Source organism: Leptodactylus fuscus, chromosome 10 (genome assembly GCF_031893055.1).
Source record: "Leptodactylus fuscus isolate aLepFus1 chromosome 10, aLepFus1.hap2, whole genome shotgun sequence".
Lineage (NCBI taxonomy): Eukaryota > Metazoa > Chordata > Amphibia > Anura > Leptodactylidae > Leptodactylus > Leptodactylus fuscus.
The window spans coordinates 37,246,426-37,262,078 of record NC_134274.1 but is presented as its reverse complement, the minus strand read 5'-3'; the positions used below and the strand labels follow the sequence as shown (position 1 = coordinate 37,262,078).

Below are 15,653 nucleotides of genomic sequence, written 5' to 3'. Positions count from 1 at the left end.
GAACAGCTGCAAGGCCACATTGACAGGTGACCCTGCAGCTGTACGGGGATGTATAGGGCGTTTTTTTTGTGGGGCCAGGTGTAGACCGGGCATTTTCAGACACAGGGATACCTAATGTATATGTTTCACAGTAATGTTATACTTTTATATGTATTCTAGGGAAAGGAGGTGAACTTTTATTTATTTTTTATTATATTTTTTTAAGGGTTTTTTTTTTTTTTTACTATTTTAATATCCCCCGCCTAGGGGGCTTGAACCTGCAATCATTTGATTGCAAGTCCCATAGACGGCAATACAAGTGTATTGCCGTCTATGGGAGATTCTATACATTACTATCGCGGAGGGTCATAGACCAGCCGCGATAGTAATATATATCTATGACAGGCCTGGGAGCCTTCATTAGGCTGCCGGCTGTCATCGGAACAGGTCGGCTCCTGCGGCCTCGCCGTGCAGGAGCCGGCCTGCATCACTAAAGGTATGAGGCCGGGGGAGGCTAACTGACTGTCGGGACCTGCGGTGGAGGAGTGGGTTTGCAGCATGGCCGCGCTACTGCCACCGCTGGTTTTCTTCAGCGGCAGTAGCGCGGCAATCCGCAGGCCCCGGCAGCTAAGACAGTCCCCGGCATCTGCTGTAATAGACCGACGGATGCCGGCGAGTGTCTTAGCTGCCGGGGCCTGCAGTATTGTCACACTTCTGCCGCTGAAGAAAACCAGCGGTGGCAGTAGCGCGGCAATCTGCAGGCCCCGGCAGCTAAGACACTCCCCGGCATCCGCCGGTCTATTACAGCAGATGCCGGGGACTGTCTTAGCTGCCGGGGCCTGCGGATTGCCACGCTACTGCCGCTGAAGAAAACCAGTGGTGGCAGTAGCGCGGCCATGCTGCAAACCCACATTCAGACTATAAGACGCACACCCTCATTTTCCTCCGAAATTTGGGGGAAAAAAAGTGCGTCTTATGGTCCGAAAAATACGGTACTTTTTTTTTTTTTTTAAAAAAAACATGTACATGGGAATACAAGGACAAGGGTCAGCAAGTAGTGTTGAGCGAATAGTAATCGAATCCTAGTTTCGAATCCCTTGCTCCCATAGCCTTGAAGACGGCTGGCGGTGCTTAACCCCTTCGTGATTGGTCGCTCCCATGCACTCCTATGGGATTGGAGGTATTCGAATACTATTCGTTCAACACTATCAGCAAATCACAATTTTAAGCTACAGCCCAAGAGACCTTTACTAGTTATAGCTTTATACACAGAACACGCGAGACATTAATGAGTCTTCACTAAAGGGTTGTCCAAAAACTCATGGTCTCATGGTTAGCCTATTGATTTGAATAGGTCATTAATAGGATGGAAATAAGCATCCAATGAATGCACCCAAACCTCCCAAAGCAGATGGGGAAGGGAGTAATAAGTTGTTCTGCCAGGGATCCCACTGCAAAATCTGTCCAAAAAACACCCCAGGGTGTGGATGAGGTTTGTAGGCAGATCCACCCGACTGCTACTATAAGGGTAAGTTCACACAGGGTTTTTTTTTTGGATCGGAACCTGAGGCAGAGCGGAGTTTGCGGCTGGATGTCGGTGCAGTGCACCGGCTTTCAGTCGCGGCTTCCCGGCTTTTGGCCTCCGCCTCAGGTTCCGGTCCAAAAAACTCCAATGAACTTACCCTTAGCGGAAGGGAGCAGGAGGACCAGACTGTGAACAGGAGAGTATGTTTATTCCTCCACCTCCCCCAGCCAAATATTGGCTTTACCCAGACAACCGTTCTCTTGCCCACAATGTGATTACACGGCATGATTTGAGAAATAAAGTGACGGCGTTACACCAATACACAAACAATGATCTGGTAAATACATGCCAAACGAAAATAGGACTGTGTGTGAAGCGCAACGTTGGGATAGCGGTCACACTCATGCAGTCACTATACCTGCTGATCACTTCATTTCTGAAGAAGGGTGGCAAGAAAGTGAGGAACAAAAAGGCAGAAAGTCAATAGAGAACATGAACCAAGCTAGGGTTACAACCAGAAACTAATAGCACCCAATAGGAGGAGAGAACAGTCACAATTAAAGGAGAGAGATTTAAAGGGGTTGTGTAGGGAAAAATACAACTTTTAGTGCATTTCCTGAACTGTATAGGATAGGCTAATACCCTCTCCCCAATTCTTAGTTTGAATTGCACAACAGGGAGACGAGTCCCTGCATTCTGCCTCCCCCGCTGCCACTTTGGTTCTCTGGCACCATATTTCACACATAACACCTTTAAGAGTAAGGTTTCATCCAAGACTCATAACCCAGTATAAACACTAAAGGCTCAGACTAAAGTACGTTACATGGAGAACCTGGCCGAAAGGTGAGGCTTTAAAGGGAACCTATCATTAAAATCTATTTTTTTTTTTGTCCCTAACACGTAGGAATAGACTTAAAGGCTATTCTTCTCCTACCTTTAGATGTCTTCTCCACGCCACCGTTCGGTAGAAATCCAGGTTTTCGTCTGTATGCAAACGAGTTCTCTCACAGCACTGAGGGCGGGCCCCAGCATACAAACAGCACTGGGGGCATCCCCAATGCTGCAAGAGAAATCTCCAGCGCCACCTCCATCTTCCTCTGGAACGGCCTCTCTGCGAGTCTTCTTCCGGAGCTGCATTCAAACTTCTAGGCCTAGGGCAAAGCCGACTGTGCATGCCCAATGGCCACAAGAAAATGGCCGCTTACACAGTAAGTGTAAGAAGCCATTTTCTTGTGGCCGGCAGGCATGCGCAGAACCCAGTGCCGGAAGACGACGTATAGAGAGGCCATTCCAGATGGAGGCGGCGCTGGAGAATTCTCTCGCAGGAACGGCCTCAGTGCTGTTTGAGTGCGGAGGCCTACCCCCAGTGCTGCAAGAGAACTCATTTGCATACAGACGAAAACTGGGATTTCTACTGAACGTCGGCTCGGAGAAGACATCTAAAGGTAGGAGAGGAATAGCCTTTCTTAAGGCTATTCCTATGTAGTAGGCAGAAAAAAAATACGATTTTAATGATAGAATACCTTTAAAGGGAACCAGTCACTAGATGTGGGACCACTAACACCAATCTGATCTTCTAAAGCCATTTAGTCCTCAGTTTGCTGTTACACAATAGAAGTTCAGTGCTCTGACATTAACCAGCAGTGCAGTCATACCTGATACACTCTCTCTTAGTAACTTAGACCTTAGTAGCACAATGTATTTGACAAAGATCTCTTTAGAAAGCTAAAATTTGGCAGCATCAGGTCATCCTGGTGTTGTAGTGATCCCAAACCTCCTGACATGATCACACTATGGATAGATTTTAGTAAACTTCTGAACAGCAGTGATGAAGAGTGCCGATTCCACTAAACAAACATACTTAAGGCCGGGGCCCCACGTGGCATAAACACCGCAGTTCGCCATATGCCGTGGTTTTTCCTGCAGCGCTACTTTGCAGAGGGATGCCACAAGGGGCCTTAGCCTAAAACAGTATTCTGGCTCATACCAACAGCTAATGAGTTTTCCCATACAGATGTAGAGTGCACTTTGACATCGCTGTTTTGTTTCTACATGTTCGTGGCTGGTACAACTGAATGCCATCAGTCTGTGGGCACCATCCACCATGTAGAAGAGAAGGCCAATAGGCACACCCAGCAGTGCAACAATCTATAAGATAAAAAGCTTTAGGCCAATCGCTTAGCTCAGTTTTGTTAAAGAGCCGTCCCTGTGTGGTGCAGTTTACACCAAAAACCTGCAGTAGAAGTGTAAAGAACTCCATGTCATTTACAACTGTAAAAAGCAAAGCCAAGTCTGCACCATGGCCTACAGCCTTATTAATGTGGAACTATAAGACGTTCTTGCACAGACACTACAAAGCAGACTGCTAGATCCGCTCCTTCACTTATCGAAGGGACAGAAAACTTTAAGCTGTATTCACACGACAGTGAAAAATTGGTTGCATTAAAATCAATTCATGTGACTATAACCATTTCATGAGCAGTTTTAGCGGTCCATCAGAAGACAGATCGTGTCCTTTTATTTAACCATATTCACAGAAGACTCTATAGCGTAAGGGTTAGTTCACACATAAATAACGTGTGGCTTATTTTGGCACCGGAAAAAAAAAGCTTCCTAATTAGGAAGCTTTTTTTGGAGCTTTTTTTTTTGTAAAAACAGCTTTTAAATAAATAAATAAAGTCCTTTTCATGCGGGTTTTGTAGCTCGGTCGTGTGAATGTAGCTTTAGACTCCGGGGTTCTCAGCACTACATTTCTATGGGGCACAGCAAGACTTATGACTTTGCAGACTCTACATCTTAAACTATGGCAGAGGTTACCTTCTGTACATCAGAATGACAATAAATGGAAGAAACGTGAGAGTGATTAGTTGGACTCCGTAGCAATGAAAAGTGAGGTCAGGGCTCGTTCACATCTGCGTTCAGGTGTCCGTTCTGCAGGTTTCCGTTTCCTGCATAAAATAGAGCAGGAGACGGAAACCTGCAGGATTCTCTCACCCATTCATTTGAATGGGTGAGAAAGCTGTCCGGCTGTGAGTGTTTTATGCTTTCCGCCGCGAAACCGGATTTTTAATCCAGATACAGAGTCGGAAATGCAGTACTCTGTGTCCGGATAAAAAAAAAAAAAAACGGTTTCGCGGCGGAGAGCATAAAACGCTCACCGCCGCACCCGGTCTGTACCTTCTGTCTTCTTGCATGTAGAAGACGGAAACCACAGAACGGAGACCCGAACGCAGGTGTGAACCTAGCGTCACAATCCATCAAGTCTCGAGCTTACCTTTTTACCAGCACCCACGCTTGCTTTGGCTGTACCCCGTACTTTCTTCATTCTGTTCTTCCTTTCTTTACGCTGTTTTCTGGAAGTCTTTTTCTTCTCATACAGACCATGCTAGATAAAAAAAAAATAAATAAAGTTACGTATAGAAAAATGATAAACTACTGGAGATTCGCCCAGTAACACTGCCCCTCACCCTGGCTGGCCCAGTACTTTTTAGAAGAGATGTCCTCAGACAACTCCCCCAAAAACCAGTTCTGTCTCTACCCCCCTTCCCTCATAGATTGTAAGCTCTTGCGGGCAGGGCCCTGTACCCCACTGTGCCAGTCAGTCACTGTTAGTATTATATCTACCTGTATATTCTGTGTATTGTATGTAACCCCAAAATGTAAAGCACCATGCAATTAATGGTGCTATAGAACAAATAACAAACAATAATATTCAGGATGGGATTTACACTTGTAATATGGTGAGTGTAATAAGTTTGCCTGAATTAGCCATTAAGGCGCACATCAAGCTGAAGGCGCTCCGAATTCAGCACCCTGTCAGCTTTATAGTAGTATATAATACCACGGGTGCCAGAGGACATGAACGGTCCTCTAACAATTCCACTGCATACTATAGGTTAGTACAGGGGCAGGGAACCTTGGGCACTCCAGTTGTGGCAACACTACAACTCCCATCATGCCTACTTGCTCTGCTGTTCTTGGCACTCCCATGGAAGTGAATGGAGCATGTTGGGAGTTGTAGTTTCACAGCAGCTGGAGAGATGGATGGTTCCCTACCTCTGGGTTAGTAGAATGGCATTCAAATTGAGCTATCAGAATGATGCCTCTTAGTACTGCATCTGTATCTACCAGGAGGCCCATTTTAGAGTCTAGTTTTATCTCCCCATCAATTACCCTGGCCAGTCTGTGCTTGGGTTCGTTTTTCTTTGCGTAGTCTAGAGAATCGTAGATCATCCCAAAGCCGGTAGTTTTGCCACCACCAAAGTGAGTTCTGAAACCGAAGACAAAGATCACATCTGGGGTTGTCTTGTACATCTTCGCCAGCTTCTCCCTGATTTCAGTCTTGGGGACAGTAGCCTTTCCAGGATGAAGGACATCGATGACCTAAAGGGAAGACGCATACAAATTTGAAGCAGTGACTATATACAGGATAGGTGCTCAGTTTACTTCTATATGGCGTGATTCAATACCAATCCTTTCACAAAGGGGCGTTAGATCCATCCGTCTCATCATTGATCAGTTATGAAGCTTAAGCCCTATCCTTTACAATCATTGTATAAAGACAGTCACGTAGTAAGGCCCACGAAATATGAAGCAGGTGCCGCAGGATTTCAGGGGTAGACGTCAACTTACCATTTGCTTCCTCTGAAGCAGCCGGTTGGTCATGAACTTCCGAGTTCTGATGGTGACGCTGTCGTTCTAAAGAGAAATAGAAGTGTAAATGTTAGTGGCTAACAGTAGACAAGTGACACAATGGCGGCACACACGGAGTATTAGGCAGGGCTCACACCAGAGCTGGATGTCTGTATGGGGATTCCCTCTACACTTAAAGTCATGCAATCAGCACTTATGTCTCCGCATATTTCACAGAAAAATAATCTAGGAGGTCCACAGGTTTCCGCTTTAAGTGGATTCGGTTTCCGTTTAGGAGGACCCCAAGCAAAAACGCGAACGCAGACGTGAACTTAGCCCTAAATTTATTGCGAGAGAAAAGCCTGACCGATGCTTCGTGCATAGCGGGGAAAAAGAAGCGAGATGCCCTTACTTAAGGCGTATTCCGTGGCCTCGCAGCAGCACCCTCCAACTAGGTACATTTATTTGAGCCTACTCCGAAGCGGGAAGCCGCAACAGGCACGTTTTGGTCCTATTCTCATGCGGCTTCCCACGGCAAAATCAGGACCAAAATACGCCATCCCATCCCCCATGTGAACGGGGCCTAATTCTACAGTTACAAATACAATACTTGATGATTTGGACAGAGTGTATAGTGTAGGGGAGCTCTAACCCAGCAGCTGATCAGTATTTTTCTTTCCACAACCTCTAAAGTTCAGGGAAAGTCTGCACACAATTGGTAGGGTCACATTAGAGCCAATAGTCCCTATACAACTCATCCAATAGCGAAGCTGGTGACTACCATGGAAAGAGCAAAACCTGCCACAATACCTGGCCCCAAATTCATACGTGTGCGGATAACATTACATGGGGTAACCACGTTCAGCCACATATACCCATGTACAGCCCATGCACTAACAGCAGGACCACCACCTTCCCACGTTCCCCCCGCAGACCACAAACATACACCAGCAGGTAGCAGCAAAGGATGAGCATTGACCTGACAACTCCTTTACCCTCCTAACCCCAAAAGCACCAACATAAACCCCCAGCATAGACCCCTATAGGATACATACCCCCCCCCCAGCATAGAGCCCTATAGGATACATAAACCCCCAGCATAGACCCCTATAGGATACATACCCCCCCCCCCCCCCAGCATAGAGCCCTATAGGATACATAAACCCCCAGCATAGACCCCTATAGGATACATACCCCCCCCAGCATAGAGCCCTATAGGATACATAAACCCCCAGCATAGACCCCTATAGGATACATACCCCCCCCCCCAGCATAGACCCCTATAGGATACATACCCCCCCCAGCATAGAGCCCTATAGGATACATAAACCCCCAGCATAGACCCCTATAGGATACATAAACCCCCAGCATAGACCCCTATAGGATATCCCTATGATGCAAGGCTGCACTACTGCCACCAGAGAGCCCTCTGTACCCCAATACATGAGGAGCCATCCTGCTGATATATCACACTGCACAGTATGGGGGTGCAGATACTCAGGGCCACTGCTGCGATCACTATCATTACCTCCCAATCTACCATAGTGACTGCACGGAGATAATAAACATGGCCGGCTCTGCTACACCGGTGCAGGCCCAGACACAGCGGGAGACAGCACTACTACCACACGGCTATGTGCAGCCAGATTACTAGGGAAACGTGTGAACAGCCCTGTAGATAGAACATGCCCGCAGCCGGAGGCCTACTACAGCGGAGTTCACACGGCAAGCTTTTTCTTTAGCTCCTTTCCATGCAATAGGTTAAATATATGAGGCGGCCGGCGGGAGAACCGCAAAGAGATGACCACAGCGCAATATCATCGGCGTGCGGGGCGGGATGGCCGGGATACACCACGGATTAGAGATTAGGAACGAGCGGGGACACTCACCATCTTGGTACCGTCTCACAGGGACGAAGGAAAGAAAGATCGAGGAATTGTCAGCCAATCATATCGTAGGATTCACAGGAAGTGGGCGCGGCTGCGAGAGGTAGCGCGAGCCACCTACTGGTTGGATCGTACGTCAATCATAGCGTAGTCTCCGCCCAGCCAGAAGAGAGAGTGTGCACTTCCGGCGGAGCAGAGCGGCTACTTCCTTTGGGGGCGTTCCCAAGCGCAGAACTCTGGCAGTATCGTCTATGGCAGGGAACCTTCGGCTCTCCAGCTGCTGTGAAACTACAACTCCCAGCATGCTCCATTCACTTCCATCGGAGATCCGAGAACAGCAGATCAAGTATGCATGCTGGGAGTTGTAGTTTTGCAACAGCTGGAGAGCCAAAGGTTCCCTACCCCTGGTCTATGGGTTGTGTGTAGCATAGAGTTGTACATTGTAGATCCTCCCTATAACAGCTGCGTTCTAGTTTCATTACTACAGTACAGGCTAGAATGGAGGGACATTAATAAGTAGGAATACAGGAAAACCAGCACAGCTCCACTATACATATACATAGATCTGTGCATGTACACATAGGTATGCATCCATCCAATAGCTGGCAGGGATTGGTTGAAAATGAGGCTTAAAGGGGTTGTCCAGGCAAAAATGTATAACCATTTATAAATAAGATGGGCCAATGAAAAAAAAATTAAATAAATCATACTTTCGTTACCCCGGTGCTCCAATTCCTCCCAGCACAGTCCAGTGTTCACGTGTGACGGCGGTCCCAGCCATACGTGATGGCTGAGTAAACTTAAGAAGTTCAGTTTAAGGACTGGACTGTGCTGAGAGACCACCGGCTCATCGGGGATAGGAGAGTATGATTTTTGGTTTCTTTTTTCAATCCACTGTCCTATAAAATATAAAATGAATTGCCTGGACAACCTCTTCAGTATGCAAAACTGTGCACAGGACAAGACAGAATCCAAGCCAACCAACCAATCCAAAATATATCAGACACTTTGAAAAACCATTACAAAATCCGTCTCTTGTCAAAAATCAGCACAGGAAAAAGTACTACTTGGAGGACTTTTTTTTCCTCTGATGCCTTCAGTTTTAGGGCGCATGCACACGATGTAGCGCGGAACTGATTCCTGCACGATAACTCGTGTAAGGATCAGCGCTGCAAAACAGAATCCCATTGACTTCAATGGGTTGTGTTTAGCGCACGTAACACATTGAAATCAATGGGATTCTGTTTTGCAGCACTGATCCTTACACGAGTTATCGTGCAGGAATCAGTTCCGCGTTACATCGTGTGCATGCACCATTGAAGCAGTGGACACCTGACAAACCCAAACAACAGAGCGCACTAGGCTGAACCTAACGTAACTGCACCATCTAAAAGTTGTGCAGCACTAGTTTATCTGCCCCATGATTTGAGTTTTTATATTTCTTACTGTTTGTGACTTTTTAACTCCATCTGCAACTTATTTACTCTGCCTTAGCAAGGTTTCAAAAAGGGGGCAGGTCCTGCGCCAATTCCACCGTCTTTTGCATCACTTTTGCCCTCTGGACTTTGCTAAGTTCGTTTTGCTCTTACAACTTACATTTGGATCCGTAGTTCTGTCTTCTAAAGGAGCTGAGGCTTTCTGTTTTTGGGGGTTAGGGGAAATTCCCTGATTCATGAGCTGAATAGCCCCTGCTCAGTAATGTATAAACACTAGAGATGAGCAAACACTATTCGGAATAGCCGTTCCAAATAGCACACACCCATAGAAATGAATAGAAGCGGCCGGCACGCAGACTTTGCTGGGACTTATGGGAGTCTTATTTTTACATGTGTATTTTTTACACGTGTACTTTGCCAAAATGAGCGCGTGTTTACTCCGTGTGAATGGACCCTAAGGCTGGGTTCACACGATGTCTTTTGGCTCGTAGTTTGGCACGTAGACGTTTTTTGCCGCTGCCCCAAAATCATGGCCGCAAAATAGCGCCGCGTATACGGTCCCAGCTCCCATTGAAATCAATGGGAGCGTATACGGCCTGCAAAAGCTCCTGTGGCGTCTACGTGCCAAATTATGAGCCAAAAGACATTGTGTGAACCCAGCCTAAGAAAGAAGGATGTTTTCCTGGCTGCCGGGAAAGCTGTGTCCGGGTTGAGTTTACAGTCATTAGCCCTCTCTCCCTCCTTTGACATCTGTTTGTCCAGGTGCAATAAAGCTGTTTGGCTGGAGCCAGAGAAGACAATCTCCCCTTGTATACACATAAAAGCACTGAATCAAATTGACCAGCAATGTAAACACAACAGGACTAACAGGGTTAGGGAATATGTATACAAAACAACACATATCAAAGAAAAATACATAGCTGGGTTTTCTTATCACACTAAAGGCAGGTTCACACCTGCGCCCGGTCTCCGTCTTCTGCCGAGAAACTGGACAGGAGAGAGAAACCTGGCGGTCAGTTTTCAAACCCATTCACTTAAATGGGTTTGCAAAGTGACCACCTAGGAGCGTCTTCTGCCTTTCCGCAGCAAAACTTTTTTATTTTTTTTTAACCAGACACAAAGTCGGACATGCAGGACTTTGTGTCTGGGTTAAAAAAAAAATAAAAAAACGGTTTCGCCGCGGAAAGGCAGAAGATTCTCACGGGCGGTGACCTCTGCAAACCCATTCAAGTGAATGGGTTTGAAAACTGACGTCAGGTTTTCACCTCCTGTCCAGTTTCTCTCAGCAGAAGACGGAAACCCGAAAGCGGAGACCGGGCGCAGGTGTGAACCCACCCTTACTAATAATGTCATTACAGCTTTACTGTTCTACAAATAAAAATTCTGAATTTAATTGAACTGTTTGATTGAAAAAAAAACAAACTAATAGCGTCCAAAATCCAGCTCACCGACCTGAACGTGGATGTCTGATCAGCACACGGATGAAAACTGGGACAACGTGAATACAGAAGCAAAAGGAACAAACCTCCAGCACTTGTAAACAAGTTGCCTCTCTCTAGGAATACTTTGTTACATTGTTTTTACTGCATCAATAAAATGTTTCCAAATGTTGGATGTTCATTTTTTTTTTTTTTTTGCATCTTTTGCAAATAATACATTGGAAAGATGTAAATATACAATTGTAAACCCTTAACCCTTTCCTGACATCTGCTGTATTAGTATTTAAATATGATGGCCACTCAAGAATTGAGCAGTCCACATAGCTATTGGGTCTCCTCTTTGTTAGGCCCCGTTCACAAGGGGAGCGGATTGGCGGATTTTGGTCGCAAGAGTGATGCAGGAAGCCACATCACAATAGGGCCAAAATGTGCCTGCCACGACTGCTGCGGCTTCCCGCTCGGGATTAGGATAAAATGAATGGGTCTAGTCCGGAGGGTGCTGCTGCGAGGCGGATGCCGGGGCTAAATCAGCTGCAGCGTCCGCCTGAAGAAAGGGCAGCATAGACCTCCATTGTGAGGGGGAAGATTATGACGTGGATTCAGTGCCATAATCGGCCCCCCTCTTGCCCCGTGTGAATGGGGCATTATACTGCAGAGGGGTCATCTTCCCTGCTCTCACCTCCCCCTATTTACTCATATCACACATGCAATGGTCAGAGAACCTCACAGAGATTTCCGGAGTGCTCCGTGGTGGCTAATTAGCATATCAATAATAGTGGGCTAATTTAAAGGGATTCTACCATTAAAACCCTTTTTTTGTAGATAAGACGTCGGAATAGCCTTTAGAAAGGCTATTCGTCTCTTACTTTTAGATGTGATCTCTGCCGCGCCGTTCTTTAGAAATACCGTTTTTTACCGGCATGCAAATTAGTTGTCTCGCAGCGATGGGGTCGTCCCCACTGCTGCTCGAAAACAGGCTCCAGCGACACCTCCATCTTCTGCTGGATCCTCCCCTTCTTTCTTCGGTGTCATCTCCGACGCCTGCGCAGTTGGCTCTGCCAGTGAGACACTAGTAGAGCTGACTGCGCATGTCCGTGGCCATAGTTCCGACACCGCAATTGTGTGCATGCGCAGTCAGCTCTACTAGTGTCTCACTGGCAGAGCCAACTGCGCAGGCATCGGAGGTGACGCCGAAGAAAGAAGGGGAGGATCCAGCAGAAGAGAGAGGCATCGCTGGAGCCTGTTTTTGAGCAGTATTGGGGATGCTCCCATCACATTTCCAGCGCTGGGGCCCGCCTCCATTGCTGCGAGAGAACTAGTTTGCATACCGGTAAAAACCGGTATTTCTAAGGAACGGCGCGGCGGAGATCACATCTAAATGTAAGAGATGAATAGCCTTTCTAAAGGCTATTCCGACACCTTATCTACAAAAAAAGGGTTTTAATGGTAGAATCCCTTTAAAAAACGGCTGAGAGGATTAATGTACAAAAGGCATGCCTGAAATGGCTATGCAAATATATGCTTAGCTAAAAATCACTATAATCAATGATAGATTCCCTTTAAGAAATAACGGACGCCTGACGTCTGTCATGAAACAGTAATTTTTCACAGACACAAAAGTCCTGCATGGAGGATTTATTGTCCATGAAAAATAGTAGACGTGGTCACTAACGGAGGCCAGATAAAATCCCACGGAAATGGATGGAATTTTTATTGTATTTGTGACGGTTCTGCTAGTGTTGACCGCTAAAATCTTGTAACGGACAATACTGACTGTCACCAGCAATAGTGCGAATGACCCCTAAAGGTATATTCATATGGCAAAAATGGGAGAGTAACTTGAGGCAGCCTTCCTCCTTCAATTCCTCCTCCGTTTTCACCCACCTGGCCTTTCTGCCACAGCTCTTCCACATGATATGCAGAGTGGCTAGTGACATAATAATTGTGTACGAGTCTGCAACAAGATGGAGCAGGACACTTATTCTATCCGTTTTCTGCCTCAGTCTCTCATGACACCACTTGTAACAGTCCAGGGCCTTGCTCAACTGAGGCTTTTAAACTTAAAAACGAGACTTTTTGAAATGTTCTTATTCTGTTACATTTTCATACACTTTGATGTAGATCAGGTCATTGTTGGCGCAAAACTTGTTCACAATTATTCATTGCTTTCCAAGCGCTTACTTCATTTAGGCATACTTATGCATAGAAAAATTTCCTGATGTTTTACAACAATTCTGACTTTGGAATCCACACACCTGACTTAGCCTAGGACAAATGTTTTTTTGTTTTTTTTTAATGTAGGTTGTGAACCCCATATAGGGATCACTATGTACATTTTTCCCTATCAGTATGTCTTTGGAGTATGGGAGAAAATCCATGCAAACACAGAGAGAACATACAAACTCCTTCCAGATGTTGTCCTTGGCAGGATTTGAACCCAGGACTCCAGTGCTGCAGTGCTAACCAGTGAGCCACTGTGTTGCCCCAGGACAAATGTTTTTTGTCCAGTTTCAGATGAAATTTTTTTTTTTTTGTGGCATGGTGTTATTTTCAATAAGGGCAGCAAAAATAAAATCAGTTCTCCATTCAACATGAAGTCCCATGTAAACAAATGACTTCTCTCTCTCCAACGCGCCTCCATCATACAGTCCCATGTCCTTGTCTATTGACCAACTCAAACATGCAGCCTCATGTAAACATTGCACCCCGCACACCACTACACCCGCACTGCTCCTGCACCCTGATATCACACATGCCTCCCCTCACAACACTACACACGCACTGCTCCTGCACCCTGATATCACACACGCCTCCCCTCACACCACTACACCCGCACTGCTCCTGCACCCTATCACACACGCCTCCCCTCACACCACTACACCCGCACTGCTCCTGCACCCCGATATCACACACGCCTCCCCTCACACCACTACATCCGCACTGCTCCTGCACCCCGATATCACACACGCCTCCCCTCACACCACTACACCCGCACTGCTCCTGCACCCTGATATCACACACGCCTCCCCTCACACCACTACATCCGCACTGCTCCTGCACCCTATCACACACGCCTCCCCTCACACCACTACACCCGCACTGCTCCTGCACTCCTATATCACACACGCCTCCCCTCACACCACTACATCCGCACTGCTCCTGCACCCCGATATCACACACGCCTCCCCTCACACCACTACACCCGCACCTGCACCCTGATATCACACACGCCTCCCCTCACACCACTACACCCGCACCGCTCCTGCACCGATATCACACACGCCTCCCCTCACACCACTACACCCGCACCGCTCCTGCACCCTGATATCACACACACCTCCCCTCACACCACTACACCCGCACTGCTCCTGCACCCTGATATCACACACACCTCCCCTCACTGCTCCTGCACCCTGATATCACACACATCTCCCCTCACACCACTACACCCGCACTGCTCCCTGATATCACACACGCCTCCCCTCACACCACTACACCCGCATTGCTCCTGCACCCCGATATCACACACGCCTCCCCTCACACCACTACACCTGCACTGCTCCTGCACCCCGATATCACACACGCCTCCCCTCACACCGCTACACCCGCACTGCTCCTGCACCCTGATATCACACACGCCTCCCCTCACACCACTACACCCCCACTGCTCCTGCACCGTGATATCACACACGCCTCCCCTCACACCACTAAACCCGCACTGCTCCTGCACCCTGATATCACACACGCCTCCCCTCACACCACTACACCCGCACTGCTCCTGCACCGATATCACACACGCCTCCCCTCACACCACTACACCCGCACTGCTCCTGCACCCTGATATCACACACGCCTCCCCTCACACCACTACACCCGCACTGCTCCTGCACCGATATCACACACGCCTCCCCTCACACCACTACACCCGCACTGCTCCTGCACCCTATCACACACGCCTCCCCTCACACCACTACACCCGCACTGCTCCTGCACCCTGATATCACACACGCCTCCCCTCACACCACTACACCCGCACTGCTCCTGCACCCTGATATCACACACGCCTCCCCTCACACCACTACACCCGCACCCTGATATCACATACACCTCCCCTCACTACACCCGCACCGCTCCTGCACCCTGATATCACACACGCCTCCCCTGACAACACTACACCCGCACTGCTCCTGCACCCTGATATCACACACGCCTCCCCGCACCCCACTACACCCCCACTGCTCCTGCACCGTGATATCACACACGCCTCCCCGCACCCCACTACACCCGCACTGCTCCTGCACCGTGATATCACACACGCCTCCCCTCACACCACTACACCCGCACTGCTCCTGCACCCTGATATCACACGCGCCTCCCCTCACACCACTACACCCGCACCGCTCCTGCACCCTGATATCACACACGCCTCCCCTCACACCACTACACCCGCACTGCTCCTGAACCCTGATATCACACGCGCCTCCCCTCACACCACTACACCCGCACCCTGATATCACATACACCTCCCCTCACACCACTACACCCGCACTGCTCCTGCACCCTGATATCACACACGCCTCCCCTCACACCACTACACCCGCACCCTGATATCACATACACCTCCCCTCACACCACTACACCCGCACTGCTCCTGCACCCTGATATCACACACGCCTCCCCTCACACCACGACACCCGCACCGCTCCTGCACCCTGATATCACACACGCCTCCCCTCACGGCTCCTGCACCCTGATA

At 48.1% G+C, this 15,653-nt stretch overlaps 1 protein-coding gene across 5 annotated transcripts in view; it reads right to left on the bottom strand.

Moving 5' to 3' along the window:
- Positions 1–8,095, bottom strand: part of RPS24 (ribosomal protein S24) — a 253,575-nt gene extending 245,480 nt beyond the window's left edge. For 3 of the 5 annotated variants that reach the window (XM_075257991.1, XM_075257993.1, XM_075257990.1), the window contains exons 1-4: positions 8,026–8,095; positions 6,137–6,202; positions 5,678–5,887; positions 4,779–4,889 (exon numbers count right to left, since the gene is read on the bottom strand). In XM_075257991.1, coding sequence (XP_075114092.1) covers positions 4,779–4,889; positions 5,678–5,887; positions 6,137–6,202; positions 8,026–8,028 — 390 coding nt within the window. In that variant the 5' untranslated portion in view covers positions 8,029–8,095. Of the gene's footprint in view, positions 1–1,922; positions 1,941–4,751; positions 4,890–5,677; positions 5,888–6,136; positions 6,203–8,025 lie in introns of those variants that run through there. The other 2 variants (XM_075257992.1, XM_075257989.1) reach the window with 2 other exon arrangements.
- Positions 8,096–15,653: the final 7,558 nt, after the last annotated feature.